Consider the following 16,203-nt stretch of genomic DNA (forward strand, 5'->3'; position numbering starts at 1 on the left):
TTCTTAAAGTTTAGTAAGCATGAGAGTCACCTGCAGAGCTTGTTAAAACAGAAATTGCTGGACCCCACTCTCTGAGCTGCTGGTTCAGGAGATCTGGGGTGGAGTTGCTTAAGAATTTGCATTTTTAAAAGTTCCTAGGTGATGCTGTCTGGCCTGAGGACCACAGTTAGAGACACACTGCTGTTGATGTGGTGATTATTTTAGTTGTGTCTGGTGTTAACCAGAAAAAGCCTGATCTGATTGAGAGGAATAATAAATAATGTTGGCAAGTAGGCAAGGAAGTATTTTAGATCCTTTCATATAGTAAAACTCCCATCACAGTGGATTTTTAAAAGGTAAAGAGGACAGTCTAAAGAGACACTAGGTCATGGTAAACAAAGATCCTGTGATGTGTGTCTGGGGTTGTGAGAAAATTCTAGAATAAAAGTTGCATTGCAGTACATGAAACCTCCTGCAGTTGGGCTACGTGGGATCAAAAGTGAACTTGACCTTGTATGGAAACTTGCATGTAGACCATAGGAAGCACAGTTTAGTTCTCCCATTGCTGGTTCTAATTCAGCATCTCTGCCTGGGCTCGTGGCTGGACCCCTCTGTTGAGTTAAACAGAGGAAGATTTTGTTTACCTTGGAAGAGTATTTTAAGACATTGGACCAACTAGAAGTGCATCTCCCAGATCCACTGGTAGACCTAAGCAACCGGGCAGTTGCTTTTGGTTCAGGGAGAGTTGAATTCTCCAGGTTATCCAGAGGCTGTGATGTCTTTGCTTTTCCTGTCTAGGTATGTCATCACCAACCCCCCGTACGAGTTCGAGCTCGTGCCGACAGACCTGATCTTCTGCTTAATGCAGTTCGACCACAACGCCGGCCAGTCCCGGGCCAGCCTGTCCCATTCCTCCCACTCGTCGCAGTCCTCCAGCAAGAAGAGCTCCTCTGTCCACTGCATCCCATCCACAGCAAACCGACAGAACCGGCCCAAGTCCAGGGAGTCCCGGGACAAACAGAAGTACGTGCAGGAAGAGCGGCTTTGATATGTGTATCCACCGCTACTGTGTGAAACTGTATCTGCCACCCATTTCCCAGTTGGTGTTTCCAACAAAGTAACTCTCCCTGTTTTCCCTTGTAGTCCCCCGCCTTTTTTTTACACATATTTGCATATGTATGATAGTGTGCATGTGGTTGTCATTTTTATTTCACCACCATAAAACCCTTGAGCACAACAGCAAATAAGCAGACGGACCAAAAGTTATTTATGATTCTAGGGGAAGAATAACCCAAAGGCATGCTCCAGACATAAATAGCTCACTGCAGGAATGAGTTCGCAGATTAGAACGGAGCACTTATGATCAATGTCAGTTAGGCACAGCAAGTTTATTTAATGTAAAAGAAAAGTTTATTCTGATTTATCAGAATTATCAATCAGGGTGCTTTGGGTTTTGATTTTTTTGTTGTTGTTTTCCTTTCTTTCTTTCTTTTTTTTTTTTTTATACACACAGTAAGTTAGCACATGTTTATTTGGAACAAGCAACTAAAAAGCAATGAAAACCTATCGATTGTTTCCACTCTCTGGGCCGAAGTATCGCAAAGCATTTGAAAAGCTTTCACAGTTTGCGTAGATGATTATGAAGCACCTGCTTGTTACAAGAGAACATCAGAGATTTTTCTAGTTACTCACCAAGGCCTTTTGTCCCAGAGCTATCTTCCTTCGGGAGTTCAGATGAACATTTCTAACCTTAATATGGAGGAAAGAATAGTGTTCCATTCATAGATGTATCAAATTCTAGTCATTTAATTTAAGTGAAAAGAGGTTTGATTGCATATTAAATTGTTATTCTGTCTCCTTATGTTGCCATATGAATAGCTATTTTTTTTTCTTTCACTTTTGACATTTGGGATGAAAAGCCATATGTATCATAAATATCAGATGTAAGGCATTAAAAAACTGCCTTCCTGGGACTTTTACATCTTTTAAAAGGTGAATTACTTACCTTATGTACAGAATAAATAATGCTCAAGAAAGAGCAAGTATTTTTCCATGCATTCTCAGGGGACCTTTTTATTCCCCTTGGATTAGCTAGGACCCCAATGTCAGGTAGGAGGAAGGGCTGGGACAAGAGCGAGAGGAAGACAAACCCAGCTGCAGATCACGTTTTTCTAGAAGCCAACATGCTAAATACATTAGAATGTAGGAGGATCGAGCCACCATTGACTCAACAAAGAAGAGCCAGCTATCACCTTAAACTGTTGGCGCAGCTGCGTGATGCTGGCTGTCCCAATGCAGAAAGATGGTGGGAAAAAAATTCCTCGTCATCAATTTCTTTAACGTAGCCAATTCACTCGGGCAGGGGAATGACAGTAATAGAGAGCTGCTCCTTGTCGTTATGGGATGGGGATGAGAAGAGTGCAACAGTGAGCCAAACACATTTTGGTAGAGTTATTTTTTTCTTTTGTTTTCTTTCTTTCTTTCTTTCTCTTTAGCAGTTAGTAAGCATGAGAGGAAAGGTAGAAACATACCCTTTTTTCAACATCCGATTGTCAGATGCTTTATGCATGCAAATCATGCTGTAGGCAGTGCAGTAGTTCTTAACAATTGGCCAACTCTGCCATAACCAAATTCTTATATGGATGGACTAGCCCTGGGCTGATATATATACATGTTTGAAACATTTACGTTGAAATATTCCATCAAATAGAAAAGGGGTTTAAGGGAGGAGGAAAAAAAGTCACAGCTGTACCATCTCTATAAAGGTGTTTTTATGGTGAATGTTTTGGGTTTAGATTTTGGATCCCCTGTCCCCTCAAGCATGGTAGTTTTGGAGATTTGCTTGCTGTGTGAATTGACAAGCACTTTTACTGACAAAACGGTCAGGCTCAGTCAGAACCTCCACCCCCCGCACCAGACACAGGGACAGTGTAGCATTCAGACCAGTAATGGGGTGGGGAATAATTGTATATGTGTAAATTAAAAAGCCCCATGAGTGGAAGAATTTTTTCAAATTATTTTTGTCCTTATATATTGATTTATATTACTTATAACTATCTCTTTATATATAACTATATATATATAAAACTATATATATATAACTATATATACGTCTCCCCTAGTTTCGGATCATGAAGAGCTCTTCATGCATTCTTTGCAAAGCAGGTTATAAAGTTAAGCCCTCAGAACATTTATAACTATGAAATGTGCCAGTTAAAGTGCTCAACAGGAAATATGACAGTTTAAAAGCATTGTAAAACTCACATAGCTTACTTCTCTCTCTAAAGTGCAACAAGGATGAATAGAATGGGCCAAGGTATGACAATTAATGGTTCTGCATGACCTAGCCACTGCTGGGGGTTTTCTTCTATAACGTTGTCCTTGTGAAAACTTTTGTGGAATTAAAAAAAAAAAAAGGAGTTACAAATTTTATTCTGTTATTGGTTTGTTTATTTTTATTTATATTGTTCTGTTTGTGGTTTTATTTATTTTGTTTTGCTTTTTCCCCTCCCCCCTTCCCTTTCCTTTTCCCCTCCTTCTTCTCTTCCTTCCTCCACTTTCTCAATCGCTCAGCGCAATGAGGCTGTGCTGCTGCTATTGCTAGATTCCTTAGAGTTTGTTTTGGTGTTCTTGGGTTTGGGGTTGGGTAATTTGGGGGGAACCTTTCTCCATCTGGCTTGCCTTTAAATCTGCACGTGGCCTCCCTGCCCACCTTGGTACCTGCTCCAAGTCCAAAAGCATTTTCCCATCAAGAATCCCAGCTTCCTTCACTCCCATTTCCACCCCCCTCCCCCTCCCCCATTGGTCTGTTCACATCTCTGTGTTTATCTTGGCAAGACCTATTAAATCAAGTGACGATGCCAGTTGATAAACTTTTCTGGAAAACATTTGCAGCTAATCCATTTGGCAAACCTGCTTCTCTGTTAATATTTTATCCTCCTTTTATTTAAACCATGAGGGTTATTAATGACAAGAGCATCGGTCTCCTCCATGTTTAATGAGTATGACCCAATGTTAAAAGTGTTCAGCTGTGTGTATTAACTCAGTAGCTCACACCCAGTTATCTGGGGGCTGACAGTGCTGTCTCTGTATTACCCGAGTCTCTCCTGCCACCTGCCTTTCAGATGTTTGGTAAATCCTAACCAGAGATTGGAAAGATAGAAGTAAATCCAAATTGCATTTTATATACAATCTTCTAGCAACTCTGATGAGATGATATTGTGATGGGAATGGAATGGGAACAGACTATGACATGAGATGAAATTTGGGGGGATTTCCCTGTACTTTGGGCACATAATGAAACCCCATTGGTAGATAATTGAGAATTGACCGTATTTGGGTAATGATATATTTGATGATGGAAAAGGATCATTATTATGTCTATGTTATGAGCCAAAACTACGATATCATACTTTCCTTATTAGAGTGAAGTGTCTCCCCCATTGACTTTCATTTGACCCCGCACTCCCCTTGCACTTCGAGAACACCTGCTCGCTTAGGAAGGAGACATACAAGTTTCACATACTATGTCTCTTCCACATCCCCTCCCCACCCACAAAAGAAACAAATAGGTAAGGGTAAAGTGAAAGAGTTCTTTGAAGAGAAAGTATATACATTTAAAAAGAACAAGAGCTAGGAACTCAGCTATCTGCTCTGTTCTAGAAGAGAAGCAATTTATAAGCCACTTGGGTCCGATTTGCTTTGGGCTTGGAAAGGGGTGAACGTTAAGTAACTTGGTAGACCAGGAGGCCCAGTGAAACCTCAGTCTCAACACCCAGATGATCATGGAAGCGTCCCTAATGACTGTTACCCAGGGTTCTTCCCAAAGCCAGTTCAAATGGATAAAGAGAAAGCTGGACCTTTATATATATATATGGTTAAATTTCCACCACAATTGGGAAAGTTTTCAAATTCTGTTGTGAATATCAAAGGTTATGACCCAGGGCCTTATAGTAGCTGCTCAATGAATGTTTGAAATGAATCGACCTTAAACATTTCTAAACCTTTACACATTTTATAAATTATCCTATCCCCTTGATTTATTTTTTTACAAAAGATACATTCAATGCCTGTAGGTGTTTTGAGGTGCTGCTGATCTGGTGGCACTATCTTGAGCTGGATACACAGCTTCTGAGAAAGGGGAACAGCCCCGTAAGCTGCTGAGTAGAGAGACTGACTGTGCCTCTTGGCAGCATTGTCAAGATCCCAGATGACCAGAAAAACCTTTTGACTGGCTCTTCTTTAGCATGGGAAAAGCCTAAAGGTGTCTGCATCCCAATAGAGACAATTAAATCAACCTGCCAGGTTCCTATAGCAACAGACTCCTTGGAGGAGAAAGAGTAGAGCACAGAAACTTTGGGGCCTGTGTAAGTCAAGACAGGATAAAAATCAATTTCTCAATCAGCTTCTTTCAGCCCGTCCCTGCTTTGTCATAATATGATAAAACAGTAGCTATGGGCATCTGTCACTAAACTGGTTGACTGTCTCCCATGCAGACAGTTGCACACTTGCAACTACTGGAGTTGAGAGGGATTGATTATCCCCTGCTACCTGAAAAAGAAGCGTGATGAGTCTGTCCTCAGGGCATTGGCTGGACCAAGGGCCACAGAGGACGACTGGGAGGGAGTAGTTTGCTCTGCTCAATGAATGGCAGCATTAGACTTTCAGTTAAAAGAGACAAATAGAGTCATTGTAGACGATTGCAAAGAAGTGAGATGGTTTTCATCAACGAAAGCAGCTCCGGTCCTGGTACGAACAATTTTCATCTCTATGAGATTGCCATACTTTGCCCACAGAGAGGACAGCAGGCAGCGTGCGTGGGTTGCCGTGGGCCTCAGGGTTTGCGGGGCAGAGGAAGAGTGCCAGCCTGCCGATCAGAGAAGTGAGATGCGAAGCCATGCGGCATTACCCTTGGAGGCTGGAGCTCCTTGTTAGCCCTGACTGTTCTCAGCTGTTCTCTCTCTCCAAATGGAATCTTTTCTTTTCAAGCCCTTTCTCTCTAAACCTCAGCCTGTGCTGCAGTGAGAAGAGGGCCAATTATTCCAAATGCCTTTGCTATATCATCGCCTCCCCTTTCCTGCACTCTTCTCTGGGGAGTAGTTATGTGAAAAGGCCACATCCCACAGCACTGACAACCCACACAGCCAGCGAGGCAGCTCCACTTTCACAGTGCAGCCTGTTTCTTTCTCTGCTTATGGGGCCCCGGGCAGCTCCGTCAGCCCAGGTCTGGGGTCCTGCCCGGCCATAGCCCACTCTCCCAGGCTGACCCACAGCCCTGTGGCTGGAGGAAGTCCTCACCCTTGTCCTGAACCCTGCATTGTCAGCGATGAAACTAGCAGTGCAAGGCACAGCGGGCTCTCGGGTGGGGTAGGGTGCCTGTCAAGTGAAAGCCAGTATGTCAGGGACACAGAGGCCCACAGGAGGGCAGCAGCCTTCAACTCTCCAGACATAACACCAAGTTTTCCCTTCCTCTTCTTCCTCTTCCAAGTGAAGCCTACCAACCAAATCTTTCTCCGTCAGCTCTATGGCCACAACCCACATGCTTCAGCCCGGCACCCCGATTTATACCCCCTCGTTCTCTACCTACAGCGTCTCTGCTGAAGGACATGATTTGTAATCGCACTCAAAAGGCACCACCCATCCCTACAGCATCCATTGGTACCGGTAGTACTCAGCTTAATGCTGACCGTATACTAAAAGCTAACACCTTACCAATTAATTACCTTGGGCAGACATTCTTCTAAGTACTTCATATTCATTAACTCATTGACTCCTCCAGACAACCTCAGATGTAGATACTGTTGGTTTCTCCATTTGAGAGATGCAGAATCTGAGAGACACTAGAACACATGAAATTAGCCACTATAATATAATGCCTGCTAATATTATTAATAATACTAAGAATCTTCACAACTCACATTTACTTATTGTGTATTTGGACCTGTGCTTTGTGGGCATTAACTTCCATTTATCTAAACAATATTAGGAAGTTCATATCATCGGCCCTATTTTTATAGAAGAGAACTGAAGCTAAGATAAATTAAGTAATAACTTGCTCAGAGCCATGCAACTTGCATGTAAGAGAACAGGTCCGCTTGACTTGGACCTACTACCCACCCCACGCCATCTCCTTAGCCTGCACCTCATTACTTGGCCCTGGTGGACAGCTCATGGCATGGCTGGTCTTGATAGGCGACATCTCCCAGTGGCGGTTGTGTTACCAGCATCTCTCTGCAGTTGTTTTCCAGATTTTTCTCTTGTTCTACTAGCCCACTAGCCACAGACTGAACTGACTCTCCTTTCCTAACTTCACTAACTCCGGTAGGTCACACTTTGTACTCAGAGCGATGACGTCAGGTTTCTCACCCTCAAGAAGCTTATTAACAAATGGGGCTATCTTTCTCTGGCAGAGAGGAAGCCCTCACAGCCAGATCAATTGCCCTTCTCATCTTAGGGATGAAAAGAAAGCTCCTGAAACTCTTTCTGGCGTGTGGGATGAGGCAGGGAGTGGGGATAAATTCAGGGATTTGGATTTATCCTCGACCACGTCAGCACTCGTGTGAATTCCTTCTCTGAGTCCTCTTCCTTGTGGCCAATTTTGTAGCCACACATTGGCATTGTTTCTTCTTAGGAAGGCAAGAGTCAATAAATCAAATTGTCATTGTCCTACTTAAAGCACTCTGCTCTGAAGCCGAATGACTGGCGACCATTAAAATGAGTGTTCCTCTGAAACTTGTCGGGAGAATCTCTTCATAAAATATCTTGGCCCCCATTTTAGTCAAATGCCTGGAGCATTCGTATATTTCCGTTTCCTCAACATCCTACTTAACCAAGTCTCCAGCAACACATGCATATACATATATCATACATGTACATGCACACTTTCGTACATCTTAGGAGGCACCCAAATTAAACAGCTGTTTCTCAGGCACAATGGAAACCTGAACTCCTCACCAGCATGTGCTTTAACACAACTCATTCCTGGTGTTGAAGCTGCATGGCCAAAACACAGGCTGCTCTGCTTGGATATATATATATTTTTTTTTTTAATGGCAAGAAATTTAAAAGGAAAGAGAGAAGGTTAAATGGGGAAATAATGCTCTCTTTCTTACAGACAGCAGAAGGAAATTGATATTCTCTCTGCCGTGAAAGGTCAAAATGCCAACTTTGAATTGAACTGTAAAGACTAAATTCTGAACAATTATTCTCTGCAGCAGTTGTAAAAATTTCAGCAAATTGCATCTGTCTTAGGTCTCTCACCCAAAAGACCTACTCGTTTCCATCAACAGAGTTTACTCTTCCAACCTGGCGTGTCCAACCTAGCACTAAATCCCTTTGCAAAATCCATCCACATAACAACATGGCCAAGACCAAGGGCAGCTCAGGCAAGCAGAGCACAAACACCAGGCTCGACCCCTCTGAAAATCATCTTTACACATAAACCGTTTGAAAAAGTCGTAGTTTGAAATTGTTTCAGCGGCCTGGCAATGCTTTTAAAAACATGATAACCATCACACTTTACTCCTCTCTGAAAGGTTAGTTTAATCGTAGATCACAAAAAATTGGTTTCCACAAATGCATAATGGTTCATCTATGTCACACTTGAACTAAATGGTTTTTTAAATGGAGCTGAAATTATTTTGATGTGTACACAGTCCCCGATTTCTATACAACCTTTTTTAACCAGCCCATCAGGAACCTTGCCTCTAAAGCTTCATTAATAATTCAGATGTGCTGATGACTTTAAAAGATCTATGGAATTGAAGCTTAGGAAAAAAAAAAAAAAACTCTGCTTGACAAAAAGATAAATGAATGTAGAAAGAAGCTGTAGGAGTCTGGCAAGCTGTAGATCATCTCAGAACAGATTGTAACTTTATCATTCTGTCAGGGGGAATAATTTAAAGCACTTAATCAGTTAGCTTCACTGTGAGGATGTAGCATTATGAATTCCTATCGTCCAATCTGTTCAAATCAAAGTGAACTTAATTATAATAGGTGAGAGAGCCAGAGAAGGGGGGGGGAGGTTGGGAGGACGAGGCAAGAGGTAGCAAGATTCCTGTGGGGTAAACTGCGCTGCTGAACAAAGGGTCATGGGGCTTCTACTCAGGCACATCCCAGCTCCAGCGATAGCCCTCGGCGACATTGAGGGCTCAGGACACTTGAAACAGCAAAAGTATGGACCGAGGAGAAGCAAGGCAGAAACAGGAGTCATTTGCTGAGCATAGATGCTTCATTTATAAATCATTAGCCAACAATGCGTGTGCGCAGACACTTCAAGCCAGGTGGAGTGATATTCATTAACATGTCGGTCCAGGACCACTGACAAGGCAGTTATGAATTGTTCTGGGAAGCAGAAAAGGAAGCTGGAGAGACCATTGTCTCTATAGCAGTGGGCGTGCTTGATATTTTTACTCTTTCTCTTTTTTCTTTTCTCTCCCTAAGCCATTAAAATGAGGCGTATGGTTCCCAAGTTAGAATGTCCCATTTGCCCAGTCTTTTCCTAGCTATACACATGGCCAATTTCCCAGAAAATTTCAATCCTAGAAAGAGGTGGGGAATCAGGGCTGCGTCTTGTAAAATAGCTCTGCACTGCAAAGGGGACGCTAGACCATTTTCATTCTCACCCCAGACCCCGAACGCCCTGACTCAGCGTTCTCTCTCAGCCACTTCCGTATTTGGGGTGGAAATGAAATGCCAAGACTTCATCGAGCTCCCTTGTCGACAGCTTGGGTTATTACAGTCAGTTAAGATATTGCCACTTGGAACTCTTTTCATAACTTTATACCAACACAGAGTTTTCTGTCTTGAAATAAAAGCCGTTTCATCTCAAAATCCTCTTTAAAACATCGGTTGCTCTTCTGATTTTCACTCTCATTGGCCAGCAACATCTGTGGCTTTGCTTTAAGACCCCCAAAACTGGTTGCAAAAGAAACAGGAGAATGGTATAGTTGAGATATGCCTTTAAATGTGCCTGTTATAAGCATCGCCAAGTAAAGGCTGGGAGGAGGCAACCCTGTGTGAGATTCTAGATCACTCTCTCTACAGCAAGGGTGGTATCCTGCCATGTTCCATTCAGTTCTGTAGCTGCACGAATCTCTCCTCAGGAACAATGTCTGTAACCAGTATCTGATATAGGCAACGTCCCCTCCCTACCAAAGGTTTTCAGGCCACTAAAGTAACTCCAGAGACCATTGCCAGAGTTCATCCTCCAATCCCTCCTCTTCCTTGAGGTCCACCCCTGGTGCCTACAAGTCCCCGTGGCACCTTTTGTTCATCACTTGCTACAGGAAGCAGAGAGGTATGTTTCAGGTTCCGGAGTCCTCCCTACACTGCACTGTCTCTCTTAGCAATTACTCACTGTCAGCTTCTATTGATTACCTTTTTGCATTTTTCAATGAACTTTCCAAAGGCTTTACCCTAGGACTAATTAAACTTCTCATTTCTCCTTCTTGTTCTCTATCCATTTTGCCCTTTAGCAGAAAAGAAATGGTTTACAGATGAACCGGATAATGCCTATCCCAGAAACATTCAAATCAAGCCCATGAGTACCCACATGGCTAACCAGATCAACCAATATAAATCCACAAGCAGCTTGATTCCACCAATCAGAGAAGTTGAAGATGAATGTTGACTCCCAGGAGACCAGAACTATTTTTTTAAAGCCTGACAAACTTCATAAATGGTGACGTGACTTTTCTTCCTTTACATGCTGAATCACTGGTGGAAACGTTAGGATAAGCAAGAAATTGCAAGAAAAATAAAGTAGACAGATCTTTCTCTTTGTCTGCCTTGAATATTGCTTCCATGTATTTTGGAAAAGAAAATTATTTCATTTATAAATGAACATACTAAAATAGTCATGTATAGCCTCTAGCATTTTAAATTATTTTTGTTTATTAGAAAGAAAATATATTTTTTCTTTTTTTCATTGTCAAATATCTTCCCTATATCTAAACAATGCAAAATCAAAATAAGTGGCCAGACTCCTTAATGAGTATTTCTCTTCTTTCTCTCCTTTTCTTTGAGGAGAATGATGGTCACCACCACAATTAATTGTAATTAAGGGAAATGACTTATTAAACAATTTTAAAATGGCCAACGATGTATACATGTATTTTAGTAAATCCAAAAAAAAAGAGAAAGGGGGCAGGTGAATGCCTACTCCTCTCCTGGATGGGTATGTATTTTGATCTGCATTGACACCAGCTCTTAATAAATGGAAACTTATTTATTTTCACAGTTGAAAGTCATATTTTTGTAGTTTTAGTTTTCATTCTGTATTTCTCATCCCTTTGTTTATATATTTAAAGGGAAGACCTTCTTGCAGCTTTTCTACAAGTGCCAGATCAGGTTTACCTGGGCAACTAAGGATACCAAGAGGGTTGTGGGCACACCTGGGATGTGGAAGCTGAGGACCAGATGCACACGAGATGCTGCTCCGTTGTTCTAATGATGGGGACTCCTACATGCTGTTATGCTTCTAATGTCATATTTCACCTGAGCAAGTAATTTCAACTTTGAGAGGGTCTGGTGGACTTTCTCCCTACCCGCTAAGTGTCTGAGCTTTAAGCCTGAAAGTTTGTAAAACCAATGAATAGTTTTACTTCACAAGAGGATATAAGAGGGCATTCATTCTTCTCACTGGGTTTTTGTTTAAAAGCCAGAAAATTTCCATGATCAAAGAGATGACATTTGTCCAGATTTTAATTTGCAGGCTTTCCTTTATTTAGTCGCTGAGGCAAAACATACAAACTTGCTACAACAATTTAAAAAAAATAATAATAACAAATGGAAAGCAACAAATGCATTTATTACAGACTGTTAGAAAAGGCCTTGGAAAATTACCAGCAGTGAAATCAAATGCATCAGCCACTTCAAACTGTGGCCAAAAGATTTTTCTCGCCATCAGACGCAATTACGATGTCTCAGAGCTCTGCCGTCGCTTGCATGCTTGGTGTATGGTCGCCTGGCAACTGTTTTGTTCCAAACGACTTAGTAAGTCTTTCAGCTTCAAAATTATCAATCTCTGATATGATCATCAGGGTCTGTGGAGAAGCATGGATGTGATAGTGATTTTTATTTTATTAAATGTAAACTGTGGACACTTAAAGGCACCAAATGAACCAAAGTAACCCCCAAAGTCCTATGATATCTATTCCATTTACTCTTTAGGCCATGACCCTGTGGTTCCTAGTTATGGTAGTGCAAATCAGATCAGAGCAAAGCAACAAGATCACCAGGAAAACATATGTCCACTAAGTACTCCAAGTACCAATGTAGGCAAAACGAGCTTCCACCTCTGCCCACTCCCTGCAGAGCCAATACAGTCATGCTTCCACCTCGTAGGCATCGTCCTGCAGTGACTTGTCGGACTGTGGTTACTCTGTCGTCACATTTTGTAGAATTAGCTCTATCAAAGTATTGTGAATATAATGTATGTCCAATTGGATTGTTTAAAAACTACTTATAATTAATCACTAGTCTACTCAGCAGACTAAAATGACGTCAACAGTCTATATTCAGGCTTATAAACATTTCTTGGTTTCCAACAGAAGTCAAACATGTTTGTGGGGAGAATCTCTTGCTGGAATTTTGACAACTTTCCTGAAAGCTAGGCCTTCTTTTACATAATGATTTTGCATTGGGGTCACCTTAGTACATTCACATGAATCCACGCTCTTCCTTCCTTCATGAACCATAGAGGGCTCTTCACTTTTGCTCCTGATAACCACCTCTGGATTTGTTACAACCATTTGATCTCCTCTAGCAGGCTATGGTGGACACCAAAAAGATCTTCCATTAGAAGGACATAGAGTGCCCCATTCCCCCACCCTCTCTTCCCTGTGCCTCTCCCTACCAAGGCAATTTGGAACAGAAGTGTAAACTCCATCCCCATCTCAAGTTCATTTATGGCTAGAGAATTGAATCTAATTTTTTTAATCATAATGGCTAAGATGGTTTCCTACAGCAAAGGGATCCTTGGTTTATAAAGCACCCCAAAAAAACAAACTGGTAGAAATCCATTTTCTTTTAAGGTACAGCAACAAGCTCATGCTGTTTTGCCTTTGTGATAATAAATTTCTCTGGACTAGAAAGCAAAATCAGGCAATTTTTAAAGGAAGTATGCAAAATGACTGGTTAGTGGCTCCTTTGATAAAAACTGGTACCTGGTAATTTGACAGTGAAATGGAAACAGAAATAAGATTTGTCAAACCACTGGAAGGCTCAAGGGAATGCCAGAGCTTCTTCCTAATTTGTTTCTACCTGTTAAGTTCTTTGGCCTTGAGTCCTCATCCATCTCCATTGTGACAGACTGTCCTTCTGCCCACATCCAACTTAGACCAATGATGATTTCCTTTGGTATAGCTCCTATTATGAGGCTTTGAGCTTCCATTCCAGCGTAGGGTTTCAGAAAAGCCATTTGCCCGAACTAATGACTCTTGGATGCTTGGGGAATCAAAGACTCACTCACAGGCTGTTTACAAAGCAGAAAGTACCTACTTGGAAGTGCTTCAACACTATCATCACCTTCCTCATTGAGAAAACTTTTATTTTTGCTAAACAATTTTACATCTTAGAGTATTATCTCAAACTAATAAAAAACACCTTAAATAAAAGTGATTGTGGCCGGGCCTGGTGGCTCACGCCTGTAATCCTAGCACTCTGGGAGGCCAAGGCGGGTGGATTATTTGAGCTCAGGAGTTTGAGACCAGCCTGAGCAAGAGTGAGCAAGACTCCGTCTCTACTAAAAATAGAAAGAAAAATTAATCGGACAACTAAAAATATATATAGAAAAAACTAGCCGGGCATGGTGGTGCATGCTTGTAGTCCCAGCTACTTGGGAGGCAGAGGCAGAAGAATTCCTTGAGCCCAGGAGTTTGAGGTTGCTGTGAGCTAGGATGACGCCATGGCACTCTAGCCCGGGCAACACAGTGAGACTCTGTCTCAAAAAAAAAAAAAAAAAAAAAAGTGATCGTGACTAAGCCATGTTGGAAAACACTCACAAGCTCTTTCCTTCCAAGGGTTGTGGCATCTTGTGATGTACTGTGTAAAGAATTTGATTGAAGATTTACTTAGAATTAGAACCGTTTGGCTGGATTTGAAAGGGAAAAGTGAGAAGGCATAAGAAATTTGGGGATATTTTCATGTTGGGGGAAAAAGCCCACGTTTCCTACTTACGGTTTAATACAAGGGTTCAAGAGCCACATTTGCAGACAACTAGCTATGAACTTTGAAAATATTTTTCAAATTCTCTTGAGTCTCAGTGACCTCATTTGTAAATGAGGGCAATTCACCCAGATGACTGTATGGTTCCTTGCAAATCCCAGAGGACATGACCTAAGTTAGGAGTGGGAACACAGGAGTGGCTGCCTCTCCTTGGCAAAGCCCTTGGAGACAATCTTGTCCAGGGCTGGAATAATGGTCTTTTTTGCTACATCATCCAAACAATACTCCTGACCTTAATGTAGTGTACATCTTCTGCTCTGGACATAGAGTAGTTAGGCTAATTTCTGTGCATTTCACTTTGGAGTATCTGCAGGTTCAAGATGCACATTTCTAAATTCAAATACACCTGAATCATGTTGGTAATATTTCTCTACTTATTTCTAGGGTCTTCTTCTCAATCTCATCCCTGCCTTCCCTTTTCCTCTGTTCAAGGCCCAGCTTCAGCTAATCCCTTCATCTCTAACCCATAGCTCCAATTCCCAGCAGGTAGTTAGAGTCTCAAAACCCCCAAATTCTTGCTGATTTCCCCATTTTTATTTCCCCACATGGATCTGGCTTTCAGGAAGTAACATTCTTACTTCTCACTTCATTTCCTCTCCTCCATTTATTTTATTTGTGTTCTTTTGTTAATAAACTATCCATCTCTTTCCTACTTACATTCATAAATGTAATTTTGAACTATCAATTTTTATTGTTAGACAATTGAAGGAAGGAAGGGCAAAATGAAGGAAGAAAGGTAGGAGGGGACGAGAAACAAGGAATATCAAACCACTCGACGGGAATCTGAGCCACTTTGACTCACAGGAGACTAAGCAAGTCCATTCACCATGGACCCCAAGTCCCAGTGCAGTGCAGATTCTGCCCATGTTCTATTCTATTCCTATTCGTTGCTTTTGGAATGGTGGTACAAACACCAATCACTATGGCCCTGAAAGGGCCTTTACTAATTAGGGCTTGATTCACCCTTTTTATAAAGCAAAAGAAACTGAGAATTCACTTACAACCTCCCTGGTAAATTACCTTTCTGCCTCTTTCCCACTCATCCCAGGTTCACAAACAGCATTATTTTCCTACCCAACAGAGATGATTTAGTATATAAATCCCATGATCGTTGGAGGAGGTAATGAGGCCCTTTGAATCTATTTATGACAGCAGTAATTAGAAATGATTCTAGCCAGTCATACCAGTGTGGCCATATTGGTTGTCTGAGTAGAGTCTGTTCTGATTCTGTTGCCCATGCAGTAGCAGTTGTTAATAATTTCAATATTTCCATAAAAGTAAGACAATTCAGAGAACGTGTTTGATTTTCTTTCTCAAGAGACCACAAAGCCTAATTTGCCATTTCTATAATAATCTTGCTTAAAACACATATAAAAAAAGAGCCTACGTGCCCAAAGGCAGCAGCACCTACAACAGTTGGAAGTTCCATATATGGCAGTCCCACGTGGTTAGATTGGAGAAAGGATTCTTAGTCACCAGACCTTCCTCTTTTGCTGTATTTTTTAGCATAAAAAAGAGCCAGATACTCTTTACCTAAAGACACGCCAAACTCAGAACATACATCAAGGAGCTGGGAAGAAAGAACAAAAAGTAAAAATATATAGTAAGCAGTGTTTTAAATACCACAATTATGGGTATGCATATGGTGCCAAGAGCTGGTGCTTTGTGTTGAAAGGAAGAAGAGGTTGCACTGAACATTATAGGCTGGGAAGAACACGGAGGCATATAGTCCCTGGTGGGCTTTGGAGGCATTTCAATAGGAAATGGGTGACCAGACTGGAGAAATGTGGAATATGAGGGTTTTCCAGGCAGAGGAGACTTAATGGGCCATAACGCAGTTGTAGGAAAGTGATTGCAATAGGTAGTAGACTGTTTTGCCTACTGTGATAAGCTTGCATAGGGCAGCTTACGGAAACTAAGATGAGACCTCATTGAAGAGGCTAAAAAGTAGATGGTTTAAGGGCCAGGGTAAGAGGTTGAAACCCAACCAGAGAATAG

At 41.7% G+C, this 16,203-nt stretch overlaps 1 protein-coding gene across 23 annotated transcripts in view; it reads left to right on the forward strand.

The window, feature by feature from the left end:
- KCNMA1 (potassium channel, calcium activated large conductance subfamily M alpha, member 1) overlaps positions 1–10,609 on the forward strand; it is a 740,417-nt gene extending 729,808 nt beyond the window's left edge. For 8 of the 23 annotated variants that reach the window (XM_012663322.1, XM_012663321.1, XM_012663329.1 and 5 more), the window contains 2 exons: positions 778–1,002; positions 10,455–10,479. In XM_012663322.1, the coding sequence (XP_012518776.1) occupies positions 778–1,002; positions 10,455–10,479 (250 nt within the window). Of the gene's footprint in view, positions 1–777; positions 3,412–10,454 lie in introns of those variants that run through there. The other 15 variants (XM_012663319.1, XM_012663327.1, XM_012663320.1 and 12 more) reach the window with 5 other exon arrangements.
- Positions 10,610–16,203: the final 5,594 nt, after the last annotated feature.

Source organism: Propithecus coquereli, unplaced genomic scaffold, assembly GCF_000956105.1.
Source record: "Propithecus coquereli isolate 6110/MARCELLA unplaced genomic scaffold, Pcoq_1.0 Scaffold80, whole genome shotgun sequence".
NCBI lineage: Eukaryota > Metazoa > Chordata > Mammalia > Primates > Indriidae > Propithecus > Propithecus coquereli.